The sequence below is a fragment of the Stegodyphus dumicola genome, chromosome 3 (assembly GCF_044657685.1).
Source record: "Stegodyphus dumicola isolate Sdum_Otavi_A_Nest chromosome 3, ASM4465768v1".
Lineage (NCBI taxonomy): Eukaryota > Metazoa > Arthropoda > Arachnida > Araneae > Eresidae > Stegodyphus > Stegodyphus dumicola.
Genome location: NC_140770.1, coordinates 155,421,007 through 155,448,607, shown reverse-complemented (window position 1 = coordinate 155,448,607; position 27,601 = coordinate 155,421,007). Strand labels below are relative to the sequence as shown.

General features: G+C 30.3%; 1 protein-coding gene across 6 annotated transcripts in view; it reads left to right on the top strand.

Annotated features, from left to right (window-relative positions):
- LOC118188759 (calcium-transporting ATPase sarcoplasmic/endoplasmic reticulum type-like) overlaps positions 1 to 27,601 on the top strand; it is a 164,602-nt gene that overhangs the window by 87,639 nt on the left and 49,362 nt on the right. For 4 of the 6 annotated variants that reach the window (XM_085813522.1, XM_085813521.1, XM_085813525.1 and 1 more), the window contains exons 5-13: positions 891 to 995; positions 1,717 to 1,855; positions 10,927 to 11,007; positions 12,801 to 12,886; positions 12,986 to 13,052; positions 13,482 to 13,669; positions 22,481 to 22,574; positions 25,620 to 25,750; positions 27,264 to 27,364. In XM_085813522.1, coding sequence (XP_085669648.1) covers positions 891 to 995; positions 1,717 to 1,855; positions 10,927 to 11,007; positions 12,801 to 12,886; positions 12,986 to 13,052; positions 13,482 to 13,669; positions 22,481 to 22,574; positions 25,620 to 25,750; positions 27,264 to 27,364 — 992 coding nt within the window. The remainder of the gene's footprint in view (positions 1 to 890; positions 996 to 1,716; positions 1,856 to 10,926; positions 11,008 to 12,800; positions 12,887 to 12,985; positions 13,053 to 13,481; positions 13,670 to 22,480; positions 22,575 to 25,619; positions 25,751 to 27,263; positions 27,365 to 27,601) is intronic. The other 2 variants (XM_085813524.1, XM_085813526.1) reach the window with 1 other exon arrangement.

The window sequence follows — 27,601 nt, the reverse complement described above, 5'->3', positions numbered from 1 at the left end:
ATTGGGGGATATATGTCTCGAAATTCAACTAACCGCTGTTCCATAGATATTTGTGAAAAAATAAATTGGCGCGTAGCCAAATCGCTGTAATAAGGGAAAATCCAACAAACTAATTGAAAAATGTAGGGAAAAAGTAGTTTTTGATTAATATCTCAGCTAATTAAAGTCAGAAAAAGACATTTTAATAGCCTTTTCTAATCTTTCAAAAATATTTCTTGAAAATTTCATGATGATCGGTTAAGTAGTTAAGGCATGAAAGTGTAACAAACAAAACAAACTCATATTCACATTTATATTAGTAAGGATAATATATGTTTATATATTATAATATAAATTCAGTTCTAGTTTGTTGCTCTTTCTGCTGTGTGCATAAATAGCAAGCATAATAAAAGTACAGTGTTTTACTTTTCCAATATCATATTTAATAAATTACATATTATAATTCATTAAGCTTCATAAGGTATTGAATATTTTATCATAAGTTACGTTTCAAAAGATTTTTGAATTTCAGATGGGAATATTATGATTATTAAATGTAATCTGTGGATCTTCCTTTTGAAATATTTCCAGATTTCTAAGAGTGCCTTGAGAAAAATGCTGTTATAAGTTTAAAAAATACTTGTTTTAAAATTACTGTTTTGCTCAGCCTTTCTTTAACAGTTTTGATTTGTGTAAAATTTGGTTATTAGCTTTATAAAAATAGGTTGAGGTATTTATTGAAAAGGAGATAAAATAATTGAAAAGTCCTTCCATAGAAGGACTTTACAGTTGTTTAAACATCTGAAGAGAACTATTGAGGCAATTGAATGTTAGTAATTATTATGAAAACTTTTGTACTGACAAAATATTTTATTCTTTTTTGATAAATATTTAAAAAGTGTTCCTCTTAGGTCTTAGCCTTATTTGAAGAACATGAAGGTCAAATAACAGCTTTTGTTGAGCCCTTTGTCATTCTTCTTATTCTCATAGCTAATGCTGTTGTTGGTGTCTGGCAGGTATGTAAACTATATTGGATATTAAATTTATAACATTAATTTCTTAATTTAGTTAAAGGCTGCAAGATTTTGTCCTGTATTTTTAAAATATAAAGTTTCATAATTTTTTATTTTTAACGCCTTGCATAACATTTGCAAGATTCAGTATTTTTCCCTATATTACACATTGTCTATCTTTTTAAAATGATCATTGTAATATTTCTTGGTTAAAACAGTGAAAGGTTATTTTTACTGAAAATTCATTTGCACATGGAATTTAATATAAACTTCATATATATATTTAATATAAACTTATATTCATCATACTAATAAAGACTGCATTTCATTAATTTTTAAATGAAGAAATATCATTCTTAGATATTTAATGCTGCTGTTTTCTAAAATTCCAATTTGGATGAAAAATTTTTCAAGCATTTAATGTCATATATTAAATTTATGGTAATTTATTGAGAGTAATTTTACAATAATTTATCCTAACATTATTTTCTGATATCCGAAAAAGCAATTACTTTTAATCATATATGTGTTAAACTTGTATGTCCTATATTGGACACACTTAAACACTAAAGAAATTTGTTAATATGTACTTTTGGTATTTGATATCAAAACTCAAAATTAAATATAATGTAGTTATTATAGCAGTGAAGATAGCACTTTTAAATTATTTTTAAGGAAAGGCCAAGGTGTTTAGATTATGAATAAAATTTAATGTTTTATATAGGAACGAAATGCCGAGAGTGCGATAGAAGCATTGAAGGAATATGAACCTGAAATGGGAAAAGTCATAAGGCAAGATAAACCAGGTGTACAGAGAATTCGTGCAAAAGATATAGTTCCTGGGGATTTAGTTGAGATTGCAGGTAATATAAATTGAGTTTAATTAAAGTTTATTAACTTATTTTGATTTTCCAAGTTTTAATAAAGTTTTAAAAATACATGAAAATTTAGTTGTTTTGGTTTTTAATACAATTTAATCAGTTCATTACATTAATAAGTATCAACAGACTGTCAACATAGTACGACCACTGTATTAATACACATATTAGCTGTGTATTAATACAGTGGTCATAATATCTTGATTAAGAGCCGAGCACTAGATTTTAGTCACTATTATACAATTTGGGACTTATTGAAAAAACACAATATGTTAAGATTAGGATTAAAACAATATTTGTAATGCTTTTTCTCCCATTTACTTTCTTCCCCTTGTCTTCTTTTTTCCTGTTTCTCTCTTTTTCTTTTTAACCCAAAATGCTCTTTATTAATTTATGAAGCATTTCAAAATATGGTGAGTATACATGTTTTCATTTAAAATACTATTTTATTGTTAACACTTTTCTTTGAATACATAATTAAGTATATCGGTTTAAAGGTTGTAGAAAATAATTTATTTATATATTGGGTCATCCGAAAAACTTTGCAGTTTTAATGATAAATACAAATAAAGCAGTACAAAAACATAAACTTTCAGTGGAAGCGCATCAGGAACGTTTTACTATATGACTTTTTGCTGTCTGTTTTAAAAGGTCCATAAGTTTATTTCTGAAGAAGTTTTTGATCTATTGTTTGACAATATCACAAGAAGTGAACTCTGGGACATTCATTTTTAAGTGATTCAAAGAGGTGAAAATCCAAGAGGGGCAAGGTATATTGAATTTGGGAAGGGATGCACAAAACATCTCAACCTATCTCATAAAGTTTTTGTGTAATATTTATCCAGATGTGGAGCTGAACATTATCATGATGGAAGACAAAGGTCTTGAAGATTGATCAGCTCTGGGCATTTTGATTCAATTTTGGTTCTTAAACCTACCGTTTGGGAATAGTTATATTTCCAGATTTAGTTGATTTGTTGGTAGCAATTCATAACATACAGTTTCTCTGTAATCTCACCATACACAGAGCATTACTTTTATGGGATGCAGCCCCCCTTCTTGATGTTACTAAAGAAAGCTTGTTTGGTTTACCCCATGATATTTTTCTTGTAAAAATGTTGTATCGTATAGACTTCTCATTTCCAGTAATGTGCCCTTTCAAAAAATGAGTTCTTTGTTCATTTCCACAAAGGATTACATGCTGAAAGAGTAAGCATATTGTACATTGTTAGAGTATAGGGTACCCATGCATCACATCAGCTTACATGCTTAATCTTCTTCAAATAGTGATGTACCTTTCTGGAATATTTAGTCTGTCTAATAGTTCCTGAACTGTATAACTTAAAATTTTCAGCAATAGCTCACTTTAGTAGATCTTTGTTTACAGAGGTTCGTCCAGAGCGAGCATCATCATCGATGTTGTGAAATTTCCATGCTTAAACTTCTCAAACCACCTCCAAACTGTGTCATTAGAAACAAAAGCTTTTCCTGCATATAGCACAAATTTTATAAGCAAACTGAATAGTGTTTTTTTTTTTTTTTATATGAAAGAGCATAATATAATGAAAATGAACTTTTTTGGATTCCCCCTTTTTAGCACTGTTGTGAAATAAAAATCATGCTACAGCACACGTTAGAATTGTGCAGCATAAGTAGAAAAGACCATATTAAATCCTTTGAATGACACAGCCATTTGTATCTGCACATGAAGAGCTGTATTAAAACAACACTGATTAGTTAATATTTTTTAATTACTTATTTTAATCTCTGTATTCATAAAGTTCTGTTCATTAAGATAATACTTACATCATTAAGGAAAGGAAGTAAGGAAGCAAAATATTTCAAATTGTAAGCTAATATGAGAGGGTACTTCACAAAACAGGAATAGCACTGCGGTAGGCAGAGCTACTATAATACACATTTTTTCTGGTAGGCAAGCTTAACACTGCCAGACCTTACCATTTAGACTTCACTGCATCCAGTGGCTTCTCCTCAGAAGGTTCTAATACGTTATAGTAGTTTTTTGGCTCTTTTTTGTGATAGCTGATTTAAGTGAATAGTTCAATGAAATTTTGTTTCATACTCGGGGAAAAATTCTGCAGACTGTTCAGATTTTAAAGCATTGCTTACAAGAATGGTGCTATGGGAAAAACTCGAGTATATTAGTGGTTCCTTAGTTCGAGAAAGAAATATCGATTTATGACAAACCTTGTTCTGCATGTCTGTCATCTTCACCAGTGGAACGAAAATGTTGAAAAATATATATATATATATATATATATCATCAATGTACCATTGAACAGTGATGGAATTTATTTGGGCTATATTGGGGCTTGGTTCAGCAGAAGATTTGGCAATGAGAAGGGTCACTGAGAAATTCATGCTTCAAATTCTGACAAACCAGCAAAAATGTCGTCGAGTGGAAACTTGTTCACTTTGAAAGAACAGCTGTAAAGTGATGCAGACCTTCTTTCCAAGGTCATTATTGGAGACAAGATGTGGGGCTATTCTTAGGACTCCGAAGTCAAGCCCATGGAAGATGCCATTATCAGTTTGCCTAAAAAAGCACTTTAAGTGAAGTCAGACCGTGCTCTTTTTTTTACTTCTTTGTATGAAGTAAAGGAGGTATTGTAATTCAGGTATCATATTTCAACAAAAATATCCATTTGATCGCTCTTCTTAAACAATTTGATGGATTTTTTACAGGGCATTTGTACGTATGGACAGAATAAAGGACTCCTTTTTTTTTTCTCAAAATGGATTTGATTTAAAATGTATTCAGAAGAGTTTTTATGACATCTGTATGGATGTGCGTATGTATCTTGCATAACTCAAAAATGAGTTGCCTTAGAATATTGAAATTTTGTATTTCTATAAGGAGTTGTGCATCTCCCCTTTTGGTTGCAATTGGCTTCACCAGATGTGTGTATATATATATACACATCCACTGTGTTACCTGGCTTTGTGAGCTCTGTATTTTTATTCTTATAGGTTACTAAGTTATTATTTTATTTTTTGTGCTTTAACCCTTTGAGGGGCACATTGAAATTTTTTCAGTCTTTAATGAAGTTAATTAATAACTAGTACCTTTGAGCTTTGTAAATGGGAAATGTATCGAAAAAAAAGTTTGGAAACCTTGAAAGGAAGGGGGTTCAGGAGTGAAACCACTGCCCATGTAGAGCATGAAATTTGCGAATTTTTGGGCATTAATTTTTACATCAAAATAATACATATAAGTATAATTAGTTGTGTTTTTTGTCAAATATTAATAAAATATAATTTCTGAAAACTCCATAATTTAAAAATATAGTACAAATAATACTATTTATTCTGATCTTATTTCATATGATGTTATTCTAAATGTATAAATATACTAAGTAAATGCTAAAAATGTAAAATTTATAACATTCCATCTTCGTATTTTCATCAGAAATAGTATGTGGAAGTTATCTAAAATATAGGTATCACATATCCACATAGTTTTACAAATTATGAAACTTTTGAAAGCATGTGATGCCTTTCTGATAATTACATAATAGTACAAAGTAAAAAGACACAGCTATTTTTAGAAAAAGAGTCTGAAAGAATGAAAAGTTCCTGCTCAATCTTTTATTTTTCTTCTCTGAAAGAAAAGGGCAGTACCTTCTTTCCAAACTTATAACATACTCCCCTTCTTGCCTAACACAGAGATCACATTACACCCTAGAAATTAGCAAATACACAGGAAAATGTTAGTTCTAAGATCATATTACAGATCACATTACACACCCTAGCAATCAGAAAATCCATAGGATTGTTTTAGCCCTAAGATCACATTACACTTTAGTAAATAGAAAATATAGGAAAGTTTTAACTCTAAAAGGGCATGCTAGCTCTAAGAGGGCATTAAAGATTTCTCTCTATATTAGTAATTTTACAAATAAGAGTATGTAAATAAAAAATTCATAAGTTATACTTGGGTAACTAGATGCAATTTTTATGGAGCTAGTGGGAAAAATTGAAATTTTTAATCTTTTTTTTTTTTTTCAAAGTTTAAGCACGTATAAATTGATGCAGATTTTGTGTGTGTGCATGCTTCCATCTGTTGCTTCTTTTGAGTGTTAAAACATATTAACACAGAAAAAACACTGCATAAGATAAAATTTCTTAACAGTTGGTTGCAAAGGTTGGCTCTGCACCGCTCTGCACTAATCATTTAAAAGTGATTGAATTATGTTATTCGTGACTTCCAGTTAAGATTTTTAAATCTTTAGTTTAATCTGTATGCTATAGTTGTAGAATTATGAACAATTTAAAAGTTTAAGTGGGGCTAAGCCTAAGAATGCTGCCATTTGTTTACATTAAAAACTTGGTAGAATAGTGAATTAAGTCAGTTAGTGCACTACTTCAATGTTTTTTTGACTGGGACGAAAAATAAACTTTAAATTTTGTTCACAATAAAGTCTAGCTTCCTGCCTGTTGGCTGAATTGATTGTTTTTGTCTAGAAACTAATATTAATTGTTAAAAAAATTATTAACTGTTTTTAGCTAGTTATGTTTTTCTGTATTTTACAATTTTTAAAGATGTTTTGCCTTGCTGTGAAATGAGAACTGAATTAACCCTTTATATGCAGTGGTTGCACCCTGAAACCAATTTTTGAATTTTTTTCCTCCTCCTCGTTTCCAGAATTTCTGAGTGAAAATCAATTGATTACTGATCTTTTACCTCTAAATAACACAAAATGACTGCAGAATCACAGGTTTTAGGTCTTAGTACTTCAAATCGGATACTTTTTAAAATTCGCTTTCAATGAGACAAAATAACTTCCTTTTATTAATATAAACAACTTTAAATTTCAAAAGTTATTCATCGCACATCATGATTTCTATCATAAACAATAAAAAATTGCAATAATTAAACTGCATATATATATATATATATATATATATATCTAAACCTATCTATACTTATGGCATTTGCTTTGTGGTTTCAGTGTGTGACCACTGAGCCACTAGAGCATTGTGTCACAATGCTCACAATCCTCTAGAGCAGTGATTCTCAACCACCGTGCCACAGCACTTTTGTGTGCCACCAAATTCTGAAAGTGTACCACAAAGTTTTAGAAATGCATATAGTAAAAATCATAATGGGTTTAATCCTAGTATATGGTACATATGAGAATTGGCAAAATTCGTTTTTTAAAACATTATGTGCACCAATTGTGGTATCCAAGCCGATTTGGGTGCCGAAATATTTGAATTAACTTTGAACGAAGAGGAAGACTTATTTCACTTTCTAATAATCGAGATTAAATTTTAAAATAGTCTGAAGAATCAATTAATTCATTTTGGATTAACGTTGGATGCTATTATCCCATGATGGCCAAAAGAGCTTTAAAAATATTATTACAGTTTTCTACATCTTATTTGTGTAAATTCAGATTTTCAGTATTAACCAACATAAAAAAAAAAAAAAAAAAAATCTGAAATGTTTCAGATTTTAATTTACGTCCAAAGGGGCGTTTTTTAACATTTTGTGTGTTACCTTTCTTTATTAAATATCATGTTCCTCGCACTTAAACCATAAGATCCAGTGCAACAGCAATATCGCAAAATAGTTTTAAAACGAGCATATCTTTAGAATTTCCGATACAGAGACTCACGCGCTGGAGATAAAAATGTTTTTTCTGCACAACGTTGCTATTGCTCGCTTTGAAATCCTTGAGTTTGTTAATCAAAAATTCTTCAAAGTTTTAAAAAATAGGAAATCGATCATAAAACAAATTTCAAATTTGGTCTTCCACATGCTCATATTCGTTGGAGGATTACGTTATTCAAAATTCGATGACTCTATGTACCGTTGTTTTATCACAATACGAGAAATATACATACATTTATGCAGATTTTTCATTATTTAATTTCTTCAAATATAATGCAGGACTCTAACATTTTGTGGCAACAGTTTGAAAAGTGAACCCGTCATTTATGAGTCCAACGCAAAATGCCAAAACGAAACTAATAGTCCTTCGGGATTCAAATCCCTTTGGACTAAAAAAAAAAAAAAAAAAAAAAAAAGATCAAAACTGTTAAATGTAGAAAACAATATGAGAGTAGCATTGTCATTTTTATGACTGAATATAAATGAAATTATAAAAAAATCAAGCTCAAATTTCTCATTAAAAGTATTCTTATTGTTAACTTGTAATTAATCCCTTAATAAACGTACTGCTGTTTTTGTAGTGCATATTTTATTTTGCATTCAAATTTATTATCATAAACTATTTTACACAGTGGTAAGTAAACAATTTTTCTTATCTTTTTCTCTGTGTGCTGCCAAATTTTGAAATTGTTAAAAGTGTGCCACAACAAAAAAATGTTGAGAATCACTACTCTAAAGGTTCGGTAGTCGCGCCTTGAAACCACTGCTCTTCACAATGGCGTTTGCTTGCTTTTCAAATAGGAATGTTTATTTTAACTCGGATATGGATAAGGGGCTTTGAAGCCACAGAGTTATTTTATTACTAAACAATACATGCACCTGCCCAAAGAAAAAGTCTTTCTTTCCCAGAGATTTTTCTCTGACACACTTGCTTCCCAAGCTAGTATTGTGATTTTATAAATTATTTGGTGCGGTTTAAAGTTAATGTTAAAGTTTTATTTAAATTAAAAATATTTCCTAAATATTTTGGGACAAAATATTTCCTAAATATTTTGGGACAAAATATGAATAAAATGAATATGAATTTGAAACGAATGATCCGTACCAAAGCCACCCCATTAACATAAAAAAAGCACAAATTTCATGTGTCAGATGAAAAGAAATTAAATAACGCTGGACTTAAACAAGTGAAATGTAGATCCAGGCAGTGTACATTTTGTAGCACAAGGAAGAAACCTCACTCATACCTCAATGAGGTACATGTGCGAAACATGCAATATGGGTCTATGTGTGCACCAAAAGGCAAAACATGCTTTGAACAGTGCCACAAAAAAATTTATTCTTTGAAATTTAAAAAAAAAAAAAAAAAAAAAAACTGAATTTTTTTTAAACACTTGAGTTTTTTTAATCCTTACTTTACTGAGCTTTTTATCCACTTATCCAAACGTCCTTATTATGTAGATACTTGTATTTTCACTGCTATAGAAAAAATACATAAATGTTTATTTTTTAATTTTTTCTGATGATTTACTTTGTAAAAATAAGTACAAAATTTACATATAATGCAATTCTTGCATACATTTTTTTAAATTCGTAAATTTCGTCATTTATTCGAAGCGTGCGTGGAAAGAGGTAAGTTTCAAAGTCCTAGACGTGCGCTGGTTTGACAGTGCAACCACCACCCACAGAACAATGGGGAGAGTAGATTTTTTTTAAATTCATATATTACTTGTCTCTAGGATCATTGTATTCAATTTCTAGAGTTTTAGTTAAAAAAATTATAAAAATAATATCATGCACATCAAAGGGTTAATAAAAAGAGATATATTTCTAATGAAATTCAAGGAAATAAGTTTATATGAAATACAGCAAAAAATCTGTATAATTTAGTAGGCTGTAGAAGGAAATCATAGGGTGTCCACATCAGATGTTTGATGTGAAGGGGAATAGTGCATTCGGAGCTCATTCCACCAGATTAGACTGTTAACCCCTTGTGTCTCATCTAGACACTAGTGCAGGCTTGCTATGTGATATCACATGTATCCACTATTGGATAATTGCTATGTAAATATATTCACTAGTGGATATATGATCTGTCATAATAAAAAAACTGTAGTGAACCACATACAGAAATATCAAACACTGTAGTTTACTATATTGGAGAATGAAATGCATACATAGAATCTCTAGGCTAGGTTATAAGGATTGTTAGATTACAAATTTTAATGGTATTGCTCAAAATGTTTGCAAGTACAATGTAATTTTTTGACGCTGCATGGTATGAATGAATAATGAATTATATTTATGTTCTAGCATACCCAAATCTATTTTGCTTTCTTTTTTAATATTCCAAGAAATTATCATCAAGTGTGTGAAGTTTATCTAGTTTGTTTTTATTATCGTGCTCTTTCAAGTTTGTATAGTTATTAGCATGTTTTTTTGAGAAGTTTATCACAGGTTAATAAAGTGAAATCTTGTAGTCCTAGCCATATCAGTAAGACACAATACAGCTAATAATGTAAATACGTGGGACAAAATGGCAGAATGGGATTGAGCTCTACTAATTTTCTTCACAAACTGGAAATAAAATACATTCAGTTAGCTTAAGGTCAGGAAAGGGGGAATAGCATCCATGAAGGCTTCATTTGGGATCAAACAGATTAATCAAGTTTTGTATTTAGAGGTACTGAAAAGATTGTGTAACAGTGTGACAAAAAAGGATGGATTTGTGGCAGCCAGAGAATTGGTTTTTCCACTGCAACAAGGCACCGCCTCATGCAGCTATCTCAGTGCACCAGTTTTTGGGAAAAATGGCATGATTCCCTTGTCCCTTTATCCTTACTCACCTGATCTCACTCTTTGTGTCAACTTTTTGTTTCTTTGAATGAAGTCAAATGTGAAAGGACTGTGATTTTGCAACATAAAAGGAGTCAAGATAAAGGCGGAATAGCTGCCAACTATCAAAACAGACAAAAACGTTTTTCCAGGAACAAAATCGCAGATTGGAGAACTATAATAAATGCAATGGAGAGTACATTGAAGGAAATAAGATTGATTTGTAAAAATAAATAAATTAATAGCTTTAAATAAATATCTTTCTAAAAAGAATTCCATTCCTTTTGTACTTGCCAAGTGACAAAAAATTGTCTTAATCGGAGTGCCTCTCGTGTTACACATTTGCTTCAGTCAAAGTCACTTCATATCAGTAGTTGTGAAATGAGTAGAAGAAAATTTACTTCAGTTTAAAAAACCATAATATTTATTTTTTCTGATAACTGGTTTTATAATTAAAAAAGAAAGTTGAAATTTTTATCAAACCAGAATTGTGTTTATTAAATTGGTACTTCTAGGGCAAAATACAAAATTTTGTGCAATTATTTCTAACTCATAAATCACTGTGGTGTTTGTTTTACTTTAGTTGGAGATAAAGTGCCTGCAGACATTAGATTATTACAGATATTTTCTACTACGCTAAGAGTTGACCAGTCTATATTAACTGGTAAGTTATTTCCTCTCACTCTCTGTAATTATTAGAATGAGCAAAGTAAATCATATTTAAATTGCTAATTAATTTAGCATTTATATGGTGTGCTTTATGTTGTGTTCCTCATTAACATGTACATTTGATTACTCTTGCTATATAATTTGAAAGTAGATTTCTGTTTTTATATCAATGCATAAATTTAATTTGAAAGAAAATATTTTTATAATAAGAATATCTAATGGCTTAAAAAACAAGTAGACACTTAAGTAGCATTTTTGAAGAAAAATATACTTTTCTTATTTAACCAAAATTTTGTTTAAAAGTTTTATTGCATTGAACTATGTGGCTCTAGTTAGTTTTTTTACTGTTTTAATAATTGTGAACCGAAATTTTTTTAATATCCATATAACAAATGAAAAAAAGGGTCAAGTAAATTGTGTGTATGTATTCGGATATAAGTTACCTCCCTTTTTTAAAATTAGAATAAACCATTTTTTGACTTCCAAAATGCAGATTATTATTACTCTTAAAAGGTGTGCCATGAGTGCTATAATATTTCTGAAAAACTCGGCTTGAATATTTCGTTGCATCTGATTATTCTTCCAGTTGTTAACTCTTTATTTGTTCTAATACATAAAATAAGTTATTCAACAGCTTCTTTTATGCATAAACATAACTTCCAGAGAGCAAATAAAGACATGGTCATGTATGTACTTAGGATGGGTTTAATTCTAGTGATAAGCTTAGCTGAGAATCTGGATAACATTTGTGGTCAAATTTTTGTTGGATAACAGATTACATGACAGTATATCCAGTATAGTATAGAAATCTCTCATTTAACAGTTTTAATTAATGCATTTTAAAATTAATACAGCTAATTAATTGCAACCAATTTCATTCAATATGCAGTTGATTTCATTTAATACAATTTAAAGTGTGTTTTTATTAAAGTTTCATATTATGGTTGAATATTATATATTTTCCAGTATCTAATCCTTAATCTCAAGAATCTATCCATGTGTCTTCTCACATATACCGTAGGCAGCATGAGGAACGATCCAAAAATTTTCTGTGGAAGAGAAGCTACGGGGACTTAAATGCCACTGCCTTTACTTGCTGACAAATAGCAAAGTGGTTATTTGACTATATACCAAGAGTTATATCTCAGTTTCATTAATATTGTTCAGAATGAAATCTATCTTAACAAATGCAGCTGAAAATATTCTCAAGTCATAGGAGCAACTGGCATAATTAAGTATGTGAGCTATATGGATAGAAATTTTGCCTCATTGTGCAATCACTTTTGTTGGGTTTAACTAACTGTTTTAATGAAATTGCAGCTCTTAGGCATGAAACAGGATTCAATGAAGGAGACTTAATAAATGTGGAACTGATGAATTCACATTGTGAAATGCTGAGTCATGGCAATCTCGTTAGCATTGGCCATTATGTGACTGTAACAATGATAGATTTACTAATGAAGAAAATCAGAAAAGAAGGGAAGTATTTGAGACAGTTACAGAAATTGTTTTGTACTGTTGAACACAAACTGTGATCTGGTTTATTGTGGAACTGATTACCCAGACTATGAGAAATACTGGTACACTCTGCTTACATAATTTCATATTTGCCCTCCCCTTCCAAAAAAATTCCTTGGTTATATATTTCTTTGATACTTTTAATAAAATTTAAAATAGCACTAATAATGTTATAAATTAGGTTTTATAGAAAGAATTTTTGGTGCAGAAATTTATTTTTATGCATTTGTTTTAATCAAAGAAATTTTATATATATGATTGTCTGTTTAGGTGAATCTGTATCTGTAATAAAGCACACGGATCCCATTAGAGATTTTAAAGCTGTTAATCAAGATAAGAAGAATTTACTTTTCTCGGTGAGGCATAAAAATATTCATTGCGCATAAAAATTGTTTAAAATTAAGTTTCTCTTAATAAAATTAAAGGTTGGAAATTGACATGTTTTATTTTCTCAGGGTACAAATATTGCTGCTGGTAAAGCAAGGGGCATTGTAATAGGAACTGGTTTAGAAACTGCAATAGGTATGCATTAACCCTTTAGATTTTTCCTTTGTCGTAATAAATATGTATTTATTCCAGTCCTGTAATATTTTCCAGGAATGTGTGGAAAGTATTTTTGGAATCAAGTGATCTATATTTGAAAATGGGATGATCCAAAATGCTAAATACATTCCATTTTAGAATTAAACTGCACTAATTATTTAATATATTATTTTGTTGTGCTTTAAATGCCTAAATTTAGATTTCCACTCGGGTGCCATGAAAGTTGTTTTTTAATTATCAACAGTATAAGGAAATTATATTGTTTAATGTCTAGTAGTGGTTAAATGTGTCTTTAAAAAATAAGCATTATACCAATTTTTAATATTTTTTTCATAACGTATAATGCAGAATGCAAATTATCTCTTTATTGGCTATGTATAATAATTTTTTTTTTTTTTTAAACTTGAGTGTTTAAATTTATAGGAAAAATTCGTACTGAAATGTCAGAAACAGAAGAAGTGAGAACACCTTTACAACAAAAACTTGATGAATTTGGTGAACAGTTATCTAAAGTAATTTCTGTCATCTGTGTTGCTGTGTGGGCAATTAACATAGGACATTTTAACGACCCAGCTCATGGAGGATCTTGGATTAAGGTATCATTAGCATTTCCATATTAATTTTAGGAAATATTTTTATTACTATGCAGAATTTGGAATAATTCATTAGGGAAAAAAGAAAACTTTTTAGTATTGCAGAAACATTTTCTCTGCTTAATTTAAAATGAAAGCTGTATAATGTATAGTAGTTTTGAAACTTTTGCATGTTCTAGCTCTTAGAAATTAAAATCAAGTATAATAATATTGAATGTGTTTTATTGAATACCAAATTTGAAATAAATGAACAACTCATATTTTGTTTTCATATAAATAAACTTGTATTTTTTTATTTTGTTCTCAATTTAGTTACTTTGCAGTTACTTTTTGATAAAGATTAAATTTGCTTGGCAATGTGCCTGTGATAGTGATATTAACATGTAATAAAGCCTATCTAGGATTTTAAATTTTGTCTTGTTTTTTAAGTAACACAGATTTTTAAAAGTAGTTTGTGGTGCAGGTAATTTTTTCATAAGAAGAATATGAAACAGTTTTCCTTAAAAAGATTTCAGTTGGATATTTCATATATTTAAAATCCTCAAGTGCTCAACTAATATCATCCCTCCTTTAGTGGATAAGCAGTAAAAGTTGTTAACCATTGTTAGTTTGACCTGAGCTCAATTTCAGGCAAATGGGCTGGTTGCAGAGCGTTTTCTTGGTTTCTCGTGTGTCTAACGTGGATGCGAGACAGTTTCCCTTAGGAAAGCCTTCTTTAAAATAAATTTAAAGGTGGGTGTCCCTCCTAATAGGCAGATAGCCTTTGCATGCTTTAGCATAATCAAATACACCAATAAATATCATACCACCAAAAATCCTTTTAGTTAATCGGCCCACCAGCGGCCGAGCGGTAAAGTCGCTGAATACTGGTAGTTCGGTCCGAGGTTCGAATCCCGCGAACAGGCTGGCTGCATGGGTGTTTTCGTGGTTTTCCGCATGTGTAACGTGTATACGAGCCAGTTTCCCTTGGAAAGTCCTCCACGAAGGCATCGCTCCCCTTAGGCAGATAGCCCTAGTGTGCTTTGCCATAATTAAATACACCACACCTTTTAGTTAATCTATACCATTTGTATTTATTACACTATTGTGTTTTGGTTGTGCATTAAAAATAAAACCTTAGTGATTTATAAGTATTTAATGAAGTTATGGTATCCAATAAAATACAGACAAGATATATTTATTTTTTTTTAGTTTAAAACAATTCATACTTGAATCTGTCATGAGAATATCTGAATGAATAATATTATTTATTCTTTACGTAAAATTCTAATAATTTTAAAATTGCTTTTTTAAATATATTATGGCACCAGAAATTCTTAGCTTTAAATTGAGATTTTCTGCATTCATTTGTTAGCTATTATATGATAGTAATAATTTATTATGCATTATATTTTGTGGGGGAGGAGGTGATCATTATAATGCATGTGACAAGTGAATATAGATTATACAAGGTCTAATAAATTATCCAGCTATGACACTGAAGAAATTGATGCTAAAATTTTATATGCTGTTTTCTCACGAAATGTGGACATATTTTAAAAATATACAATCTCACGTGGCAGTCCGTATTTACAAGCATGGCAGATTTTGTGTAAATATTGTGAATCCTTCTTTACGGTTGCTATGTATTTTTAAAGTAGCAGCTATTTTTAAATGTGTTTAACTTTTTTTTTTATTCGTTTTGCAGTTTAGTTTTAATTACATATTTTTGTTTATATTTAAGGCTTCTAAAAACGCAAAGAAATTTTTAAAAATTCTTCAGCTTCTATGGAATTAGAATATTATTGTATATTTTTCATAATATACATTATTACCTTTCTTATCTAAATATTGCTAACGTGCTTTACTTTCACAGTTCATAAGCAGAAATAAAATTTTCCAATAACATCGAATTTATCGTAAGTGTCCGAATCCCATACATTAAATGCAGAGACATTTGGTGGCAATAAATGCAATTGACCACCGAACTTCCGTATGTATTTCTCCCAATGATGCTGCGCTTCACAACGCACTAATGGAAACAGGCCTTAATAGTAAAAAAATGAATTTAGAATGATGAAAACTGTTACATATTTAAATAAATCAAAATATCAAACAGAAATACATTTGCAATATTTTGTTTTCTTTATATTCATTTAGGAAATTTCCACAGCCTTGGGTTTAAAGTTCCTTGACATTTGATCATCTGCTGTACTGGTATATGGCATTAATATTGACTTCCAATTACTGTGGCGAAGTTAATTTAGGAAAATTAGATAAGACCCAAATAAGCTAAAAGACCCAGATACATATGGCTCTATTCATATTCTATTTTATACATACTAAAAAAAATTCTAAAAGCAAACAGAAAATGGAAAATAGTCTTCATAAAATAATTGACATTTAACATCTTAAAATTTTTACAACATATCTATAAAAATTTTGATAATATACAAAATAAAATGCATTTTTCTTTACACCAATACAACCAACAATTTCAGGTGCAGTTAATTATTGCAGCAGGCTGTACGTTAAAGGAAGAAGGTAAGCAAGTTTCAAGAAACATTCAAAGAATTAACAAGGGCTTTTAGTTATATGAGAAATAAATGTGCATGTTTAACTATGTCACATTTTGCTGAAGGCTAAACACTGATATTTTTATTTTATAGCATTTTATTCTTAGAATGACCATTTTCTGTCATATAACTGTTAATAACAATGAAGATATGCATTTCCTAAGGACACTTTTTGAATCATACTAACACAAATTCTAATTTTTACCCTGCACTAAATCTGGATTAATATACAGGGTTTGTCGCGAAAGTAATGCGCCCATTTTCTTCTGCCGCGGCTATCCATAGCATAGCATTGACGCTTGCACTGAAGGGGGACGGAGTATTGGGAACACAGCACGACCAACATAAGTCGGCTCTAAGCTACTGGAGAGTCACAGTGAAGAAACCAATACTAAGTATAGATTAACTAAAAGGATTTTGGTGGTAAGATCAGTGAACCCTTCTGCGAGTGCTCGGTCGAAATCAAGATGAGAAAAAACTCGAGCAGCGATATGCAAATTTTTGTTTCAAACTTGAGAAAACGGCACTGGAGACTTTTACGCTGCTCAGTCCTGATTTGTCCCCACCTGACATTTTTTTTGTTCTCGAAGATTAAAAAATTTCCAGAAGGACAGCATTTGGGGGCCCTGGAAAACATCAAGGCAACTACGATAAGCTTACTTAAGGATGTGACGGACTTCAAGTACACATATAAATCACGGAAATCGCATTGGAGCAAGTGTGTTAAAGCTGGAGGGATGCATTTCGAAGAATACTGAGTAACTGTACAAATCGATTCAATAAATTTCTTTAAAAAAAATGGCAGCATTACTTTCAGGCCTTAAATATAAACAAAATCATTATAATGTATGTGACAAGTGAATATAGATTATACAAGGTCTAATAAATTATCCAGCTATGACACTGAAGAAATTGATGCTAAAATTTTATATGCTGTTTTCTCACGAAATGTGGGCATATTTTAAAAATATACAATCTCACGTGGCAGTCAGCCGTATTTACAAGCATGGCAGATTTTGTGTAAATATTGTGAATCCTTTTTAGATAAGGCGTTTTTAGAAGCCTTAAATATAAACAAAAATATGTAATTAAAACTAAACTGCAAAATGAATAAAAAAAAATGTTAAACACATTTAAAAATAGCTGCTACTTTAAAAATACATAGCAACTGTAAAGAAGGATTCACAATATTTACACAAAATCTGCCATGCTTGTAAATACGGCTGACTGCCACGTGAGATTGTATATTTTTAAAATATGCCCACATTTCGTGAGAAAACAGCATATAAAATTTTAGCATCAATTTCTTAAGTGTCATAGCTGGATAATTTATTAGAAATCTCATTTGTTTTAAAATGCACTATGCGTAGTTATATGCATAATCCCAAAAATATTGTTTTTAATTTATAAATTTTAAATTCATATCTTTTTATAGAAGAAGTTATAAAGATAAGCTTTTTCTTTTTATATATCTATACATACATAAAGTAAAGAAGAATAGAAATATTTAATTAATTAATTCCTCTGCTTCAGCTGGAGAGGACTGAATATTAAAGCAATTATAAGTTTTTTAAAAAATGTTTTATTAAAAAATATTTAGGGCATTAAGACTGTCTCACATTAATTGGTGATGAAAGATTAGAACTGGAAACATCTCAAAGTCTCAGCACATGTATGTGCATTCACATAAAAGTGAAACGAAAATATGTATATATATGTACAGGGAGTATGCTTTATATTTGTATTATGTTACAACTTTCAAAATAAATTCTTGAGGGGGGAACTTTAATAACATAAGAGCATAAATAAAACATTATATTTAATGCACAAAAATAATAGAAATAAATTATAAAACACAAATATAGATCAAATTGGAGTATGGAGCTAAGAAAGTTGCAAACAGGGTGGAAAAAGAGTGGTATTTGAATTCACCACACCAAAAGACACTTCTCACTTCTGTCAGCTTTACCACAACGCTATGTGTGGTTAACAACTGGTGTGGTTAACAATTTTGGCTTATGTACATCATCAAGTACATGATTTCTTAAAACTAAATCTTGTGGTCCTATTTCAATGTGCTATCATCTAAAAAATTCACCGGTGTTTGTTCTTCGGCTTCTAGGGCATTTCATACAAAAACATAATTTTTTAAAGTTGCGTTCCGATTGAAATTAGTCAGACTGATAAAAATATATCTAAGTGAAAGACGGTGCTATATATGTTAGCCAATAAGGTATATTTATGAATAGAGAAATACAAATTTAACATACTTTTTAATGCAGTAGAATATTTAAAATGATATTAATTTTATTTGTAGAATATTTAAAATTTAATTTATAAATAATGTTGTTAGTTTTTACCTGTTTCAAAAGAAAAAAAAAAAATCTTTTAATGCCTTATCTGATTTGCTGTAGCAGTTTGATATAGTCAGACGTTAATTTTCATTAAAAGTAAATGTGTATGCAGAACTAGGAAACAATTGTAAGGACAAATTTTGCTATTTCATGGTCTTGAAATTGTATTTTGTGCACCTGATTTTCTTGACAGTAATCACTGCTCTCTGCAAACTACTACTGTAGTTTTCTTATTTTTCTTTTCTTTTTTTAACTAAATTCAGTTGATTTCTGTCTTTTTCAGTATGCAGATTTCTTGCTATAATTTAAATTCAGAAATAATAAGTATTTCTTAGCAAAACATTCTTTCCCTGATCCAGCATCCATCGCTACTTCTGCCGCCATTAGCTTTTGGTGACGACACCCGATTGCTCCTTTTTTACCACGTGACCCCAACACTCCCGCAGACATACGGATAGAAGTTGAACATTGTTGAACTCCATTCATATGTCATCCGTCACTGGATTGCAGATGTCAATCAAAGTGAATTCGTTTGCTGATTGCATACACAAAAGTGGAAAAGGGTCTTTATTTGCACAGAAGTTGAGTTTTTATTTAAAATTCGGTATCTTGCTGTGACAGAAAAGAACTTACGGTAGTTTAAAAAAAAACTTTAAATTTTTGCACAGTTAAAACAACACATGGTTAATCTTCAGTTAAGGTATAAGTTTAGCAACTTCTAGCAAACTGTGTATTTGGCATTTGTTATAACAGTAATAGTGAATAAAAAGAAGGTAGCTTGCTTAACCCCTTCATGCCGACTGTTACCTATACATGACAACAACGAACACACTTACCGGCCGACACGCAGGCGTGCCAGAGCATTTTTGTGTTTACTACCGACTGTCACATATTTGTGCCAGTACCCTGGAACGTTTTTCAAACTATAATTTCTGCCACAAGATGGCACTGTATGTCCATATGGTTTCAGATACATGTACATTAGACCTTCTACTCGAAATGAGAGAAGCATGACTCACATACACGCGTTTTTGATTATATAAACGAATGGGGAACTAAATGTTTCCGAATGGCGTGATTTATGACGTCTCTTTAAATCGCACTTTATTCGCAAGTGGTAGTTGTTTATCGTAAGTAGAAGTTTTATATGCACTAAAGCGTTGAGTATTTCGGTTTACAGTTCAGTTTTTAGAAAATAATTAGATCTTGTTGGACGTGAATTCTTTCTGTTTTTACCGTTTCAATGTTGAAGCGTCGAAAATGTTTAACAGAGCATGAAATAGCAGAAATGATGCAAAATATTTCAGATATTGATTCTGATATTCTGATATTGATTCTGAAAAATTAACTGAAAGACATTTTCCAAAACTTTGTTCAGAAGAGACTGATAAGAAAATGAGACTACGATGCTTCGTTTGTTCACATTCCTGGAAAAATCCTCCAAAACGGCAAATGAGTTATTACGAGTTCAAGGAATGTAACGTAGGACTGTGTGTAGATCCCTGTTTTAAAATTTTTCATACGAAAAGAGAATTTTAAGTAATATATTTAGTTTTCAGATGTATAATGTTAAAAGTCATAAAATGGTGAGTAATTAAAATAAAATGTGTAAAATATGCATTTAAACAAGAAATTAGGTAATTAAAGTATATATATAAAAATATTTATAAAGCATAAGCCGTTTAAATACTCTATAGAGCATTATTAAACAATGCGTTGATACTTCGGAAATTTCATGGATTTAGGCTTAGTAGCAAAAAAGCCCCAGGCCCTGGAGAGAGGCTCGTGGAAGACACTGCCAGCCTCCGCGATAAGCGCGCGTTTTCGTACCCGGCTCGAAGGGGTTAAATCCTGAATTATCATCACTAATATCCAAATATTACTAAAATCAAAGCCATCATCTGAGTACCTTCAGTTGAAGCAAAGTTTTAATTTAATTATATAGTAAGTATTCGTCTCTTCACTTCAACAAGTTTTTTTATCCCTTAAACAATCAGTTATCTCGTAACTGGCATATCCCCTTGCTCTGTTATTTTGCTATCTATTACAAAAGATTTTTAATTGATCATTTTAAGCTTTGCAGTTTAATTAATAGCACTGGCATTTTAGAAACTTTTTATTCTTGAGAGGGATGGATATTCAGTCTTCTACTGTATTTTATTCTGAATTTATTATTCTGGAGTGTGTTCGTGGTTAAAAGCTTTTCATTACCGTTCCCATGTATAATATGTGTCGTTTTAATTATGTGCAAAATCATCACTCCCAAGATAAGTTTAATTTCACATATTTTTAATATGCTGTTTAAGCATTGAAATTTTTAGTAATCATTGTTTAGATGCTGTTAAAACTCAATATGGATTTTAATGCTTCAGAATAAATCCTTGCTGAATTTGGGGCTTATGTCAATGGATTAACTGTGCTTTACAGTAAAGTCACATTCCGTAAAGGTAACTTTTTATGGAAAAAATGTGTTATATATGATGCAGATTAAAAAAGTACGTGTAATTTAAGGAAACCTAAATTTTTATGTAATTAAAAGGGAAAATGAAAAAAATTTAATCAAAAGGATTTTTATTATTGCATAATTTTAGGTATACGACACAAGTATTTTTTTTTTTTTTTTTTTTTTTTTTTTTTTTTTTTTTTAAAGCTTGTGATTTTTGCTTGGGATAATGACTGATGCAAATTTTTTTGTAGCAAGTACTGCAGCTTTCAGTGTCTATCATAAAGTAGCCTCTTGTTTTCTAAAACTAAAGTAAATTTCCATTGCAAAATGTGACATTTCCTAGATTTTTTTAAAGTTTGATTAACTTTTTATAAATAAAAGGGGTTTTCTCTTCTTCATTATCATTGGTTTCATTGTCAGTTTGTGTTACAAGATCATCTAGTTCGTCTTTTTTCGATCTTCATTGCAAGTTAAATTTTTTTGACTACTACTCCTCCCTTCCATATCACAAAAATCTTTGCTACCAATCAATCACTTTTGCAATTTATATGATTTCTTCCACTTCATTTTCGGTGGCTGAAAATTTTTTTTAAATTGTAGTTCTAACCAGAGCTGATGCTAATATACATTCCATGTTGATGAATGAACATTAAACTGTGTATGAATGAAACATTAGACAAGTAAAATGAAAACATTTACAATAACCAATATATGTGAAATTGCACTCTGCAAATCAACACTTGGCATGGGTATACTGTATCTCTAAAGTACAGGGTAAGTCAAAATAAATATAACAATTACTAATGGCTATAACTATTTATTGAAAACGAATTTATCTTTAAGCTTAATACATAATGTAGAGGGAATTTCAAAATTTTGTATACATACGTCATTGATGTTCTATGCAACTTCCTTGATCACACGGACATCTAGGTTGTAGTCCATTTCACGCCGTTCATTCTGAAGCATTTGTAATATCTAGGTAATTTCTAGGTTTTCTATGGGGTTATGTGAAAGACGGGGTTTGTGCGTCCCATGCCCAAAACAATTGAAGAATGAAGAACTCAAAGTACGCATTTGTAATGCGCTTGCACCGGTGACTGAATAAACGCTTCGGAATCTATGGCGGGAAATGGACTACGGCGTACATGTCTGTGTGACCAACGGAAGTCACATAGAACATCTATGACGCATATATACAAAATTTGAAGTTCCCTCTACATTATGTGTTAATCTTAAAAATAAATTAGTTTTCAATAAATAGTTATAGCCATTTGTAATCGCTATATTCATTTTGACTTGCCTTGTATTTGATGTGTAAACTCTAAATTTCAATTAAGTTATTAAGAGAAATTATTAATAAATCTTTTGGAGCATTAGTATAGTATTATTTTGAAAGATAAAATATATTTAAAAATTGATATTTTAAGATATTAATTTGAATTGCATATTTTTCTAGGGTGCTGTGTATTATTTTAAGATTGCTGTTGCATTAGCAGTTGCAGCTATTCCCGAAGGCTTACCAGCCGTTATAACTACATGCCTAGCTTTAGGTAATCATTTTCTTTAAAGCAATGGTCTTGTATTGAAAATAATTCAGGCTTTGAAGATATTTATTTTAATCAGTTTTGGAAAAAAAATTCTCTATTCCTTATAATGATTGAATGACTAATTGTTATCTTTAAAATATGAAAGAATTTTACAAATTATATAGTCATATGATTTAAGAGTCAAGTGTATTTTGTCAAAATTAGGAGTAGTTTCATCTGTTATGTACTTAAGACTATGTTTTTTCTTATCGTGAAATTTTGTCTCTTGATTTTTGATGAGCAATTTCTGGTAGGATGGCTGTTGCAGAACCCAGGCATGTAACTTTGTGTCATACTATGTTATATATGAAATTGCTTTTATGTTGTCCCAAATGCAACTTAAAAAATAAATGTCTTCAGTCCATTGTGCAGTTTTGTTTGTTATTATGTCATTCTGTGATACATTGAAATTAAATTCAGTTTTGTATTGGAATTAGTGTTTATGGTGAGCATTATGCATTTTGATGAAATCTGGGAATTTGATCCAGTAATCATAAATTTTGAAATAATCATTAAAAAGCTTTTTACGCAACCTCCATTTGATAATTTTTTCTGGCATTGATATGTTGTTTATTGTTAAAGACGGAGTTCAATGAACATTCAGCTCAGAAAGTATAATCAGAACTTTCTTTTCAAATATAAGAAGCTAACTAGAACCTTTGAATTTTAGCAAGTCTGAAATTAAGTTTTTAAGTTGGCAAATATAGGCTGGCTTTGTTTTTATATTTTGCTTGACTTTTGAAGGGATTTAAGAGTTAAAATTAGATACACAATTGTCAACTGGAAGAAGGAAAAGTTTCAAATCTTGGAATTTGCATCAAAAAATAAATTCTTTTGTCAGACTCTTGTAAAAAAAAAAAAAAAAAAAAAAATTACATGAACCTGACATGAATTGAGTCCATTAGTAGACTTCATAAAGAAATTATATAAAATAAATCATTGTAAAGATCTACTTATCTGTTGAAAATTTTATCTATTTCTTTAATGATCTCTACTGATTGAAACTTTTATGCTAAATTATATTTACAAAGTATATCACTTGTTGAATATATATTTCTAGTATTCTTATTATTTAAGTTATCAGTGGCAATTCTTTCCATTCCTTCATAAAAATTAATGGTACTTGCATGTTTATTTTATCTTGACTGAGAAAGTTAATGGAGATCCCATCAAAGTTGTATCAGTTGTTTCTGTAGAATTGTAAAGGAACTGACACCTTTTTATTTAATATATAATCATTATTTGATCCATTTTGTTTTTTCACTTTGTAAAATGGCTGTTATTGATTTCTATTTCTTTGTTGGTTCCTCTAATTTTACCAGAATCTCTGTTTAGACTATTCCGAGAACAAACTTCCCGTAAGCAATTCTTCCAATCTATTACTGTTTTGTCAGCCAAATTCAGCTAACCACAAAACATGTCCATCAATGCACTTTTTTTTTAACTGATAGGATTCCATAACTTTGAAAATAATGCACAGTTGTTCTATGGAAGGCATGTCTCAAATTTTAATAATTTTCTTTTTGAAATGCATGGAAAAGTGCAGCTATAACAGTTAATTTTTATCCTTCTCCATAAAAACAAAATTTGGCTTGTCAGTAATTATTCAGGGTTGCACCAAATGAAAGCACAAATACTATGAAATGTGCCATCTCATGCTATGTGTAATTGGCATTGAATTGCACTGCTTCTCGACGGTCCGAGAAGCCAAATCAATTTACTCATATTATTAAAAATACTTTAATTATGATTTGTAACAATCATTAAAAAGTTTACAAGATTTTTTTTTTTTTTTTTTCTTTCTTTTTAAGAAAAAAGGGTCTTGCAAATTATCTCGGCTTTTGTTAGACAAAGCTCTTCGCAGAATCTCACTACGAGTTGATTTGTACAGATATGCTTCGACTTGGTGCCTCAGTACAGCTGAAACAAGTGCTAAGCGAGTAAGTAACTCGTAGCGGTGCAAAAGTGGCAAGTCAAGAAACTCCAAGATAACTCGTATTGGGCGTCCTGAAGAAGAGCGCTAATACGAGTTATATCGTGTTGGGCAGTCAACATGTTAACTCGATAATCAAAACAGCTATGTGCCAGATGCTAAAATTTTTATAACTTCTGCTACAGTAGCATAGCTGCCAATGTTCCAGTGCCAGTTTTCCATGTCATCTCCCAATTTCTGCATTCCACTTCTGATAGCTGTTCAGGTGTATTTACATCTGGTATTGGCTGTTTAGTCTGGTAGAATTTTGTCTCCTGGAGCTGTCAGTTTAGAATGATTTCCTGCTTTCTGTAATATCCTTTCTTATCTTCTTTTTTGGTTTAATAAAATAACCAGTCTTTCCATGAAGCTGTATATTGTTAAGATTTACCATGCCTGTTTCTCGGTCTGTTTGGGCTAAATATTTATGTATAGTGTCCTGCTAACCAAACTGTACCCAACTAATAGTTAAGTTAGCTTTTCCATCCAAGTGTGTTCTGTATGTTATAAAAACTGAATTATTTATTTTACTGGTATATTAAAAAAAAAAAAACAGTTTCCATTTCCAGATTTGAAACTCATTTTTAATAATTTATCAAAGCAACAAATTATGTTTTTTGGGGGGAAATTACAGAGTATTTAACTTGATATTAAATTATTGTATGTATTTTTGAATTCTACCAGACTGTGCAAAATTTTATGTTTTGTGAAGAATTTATTTTAACTTTTTCTCATCTTCCTTTGGTGCTTTTAAAATCAATGTGATGAAATTTGCAATTCACTCCCCCTTCCTAAAATGAAAAAGGATTAATAAAACTGAGACTTCTATCCTTTTATTAAAAATAAAATAGCTTATATAATAGAAACATAAAATGTTCTGCCAGTATGAAGCAGTTGCAATAGCTGGCGATTGTGCCAGAGAGATCATATCCCCTCTCTTTTAATATTGTAATTTGAGTCTTCTAGCTCTAAGAAACTATATTGCTTCAAAAATGTAAACTTTTTTGGATCATTTGATATGTTTATATTTGTAACAGGTACTCGAAGAATGGCAAAGAAAAATGCAATTGTGAGGTCTCTACCATCCGTTGAAACATTAGGCTGTACATCTGTTATTTGTTCTGATAAAACTGGAACACTGACAACAAATCAAATGTCTGTTAATAGGGTGAGACAGTGTTATTTTACCATATTTATGAAGTAGAATCTAAGTTAAATTTAAGAGATTATATGACTTTTTCAATGCAGATTGATATGAAATTTTCCTCGTTGGCCACAAAATCATAAACTTTCCACATTTACAGTATAGAGTCAAAAGTCGTTAATTTGGACACCCATAATCCGGAATGATCTATAATCCGGACCTCAAAGCTAAAAACTTTCTGCGCATGTGCCATGTTGACACATGTGCATAGGCGTTTGTGCGTGCGCATAAGACCTTTACGACTGCACATATGCGTGTGCGCAAGCATAGGATACGTTTTTGCGTGCACGTTTAATGTATAACGGACGGTATAAGCTCAAATTATCTAATTATCTATTTCAGTTAATGTTGATGATTGCGTTGTTCCTTAATCTTCGAATTGGATGCGGCTTATTTTTTGCAGACTGTAAGAGCAATTTTATAAAAGTAAACTTGAACTTTCGATTATGTCAAATAAAATTTCCGATGCTGGAGCTCCCAAAGGATCTACAAGATGAAAGTATGTTTCGATATCCGTCAAACAAAAAGTGGGATTTCTGCAAAAAATGGATTAAAGACATGAAGAAGGTGACAGAGAGGTTAGTGAAAATGAAAAAATTTTGATTGACAAGTTAGTCGGTATTCTCGGCACAGCAATTATGGGACTCGAACAGCGGAACTTTGTAACTGAACAAGAAATTATGCCTGTTTATAGAATTAAAGAGAAAGTATTATCATATAAAACGAAGCAACTTAAACAACTAACATTGAAAGAAATGTTTAATAAAGTAAACAAATATTAAGCTTTTTTTTTTTTTTTTTTTTTTTTTGTGAATTTTGATACCCTTTAGATCATAATGGTTCTTTATTTCATAAATTACGGTTTCATATTTTTAATTTTATAATTTCTGCATGCCATCTTACGAGATTTAAACTGATGATCTATAATCCGGAAAAATCGATAATCCGGATTCACCGAAGTCCCGACGAGTCCGGATTAACGACTTTTGACTGTATTGGCATGTTATATGATAACTTGCCACCAAATATATAAAATCATTCAGCTTAATGAATTAGCCTAATCCTTGTTTTATTTTTAATGGTTTCTTTATTTTTTTTCCAATTCATTGTTTGTCAGCTTGTTTCTGAGAACTTGCTTCTTTTTCTTACTTTTTTTATTATTACTTAAATATAAGATATAATTATCTTTCATATAACAAATAATATTCAGCAGTTGCAAGTTCAAAAAAATTGTAATTTAATTTAGGTTTTTAAGAATTTGAGTAACAGATGTTTCACCTATGTTATAGAGGGGTGGCAGATAGTATTTTTAAGTAATTTGAAGAATTTATCTCCATGTTATATCATTAAATTTTGTGGGAAATGTTGTATGTGAAACTGTATAGTTGTTTTAATTACCGCTTCTCTTGTAATAATTTAATCAAAATTCTTTCTTTCTTTCTTTTTTTTTTTTTTTTTTTTTTTTTTTTTTTTACAGATACTAGTAGTTGATAAAATTTTAGCGAATGAAACTACTAATCAAATCAAGTTCCATGAATTTGAAGTTACTGGCTCTACATATGAGCCCATTGGGGAAATGTAAGAATATTTTAGTTATTTAAAAAATAAATATGTATTATTTTGAATAATATTTATAAAAATTTATGTGGTGTAAAGTTTATTAGTTTTGTTTTTTTATATGTACTGCATTGACCTTTGTATCAATATAATTTTGCCTTGTTCATTCCCAAGAAGCATCTATATTCAGCTTAAAAAATCATTTTTTTGTAAATGCTAATTGTTTCTTTTTCCAAAACAATTCTTAGAGAAAATGAT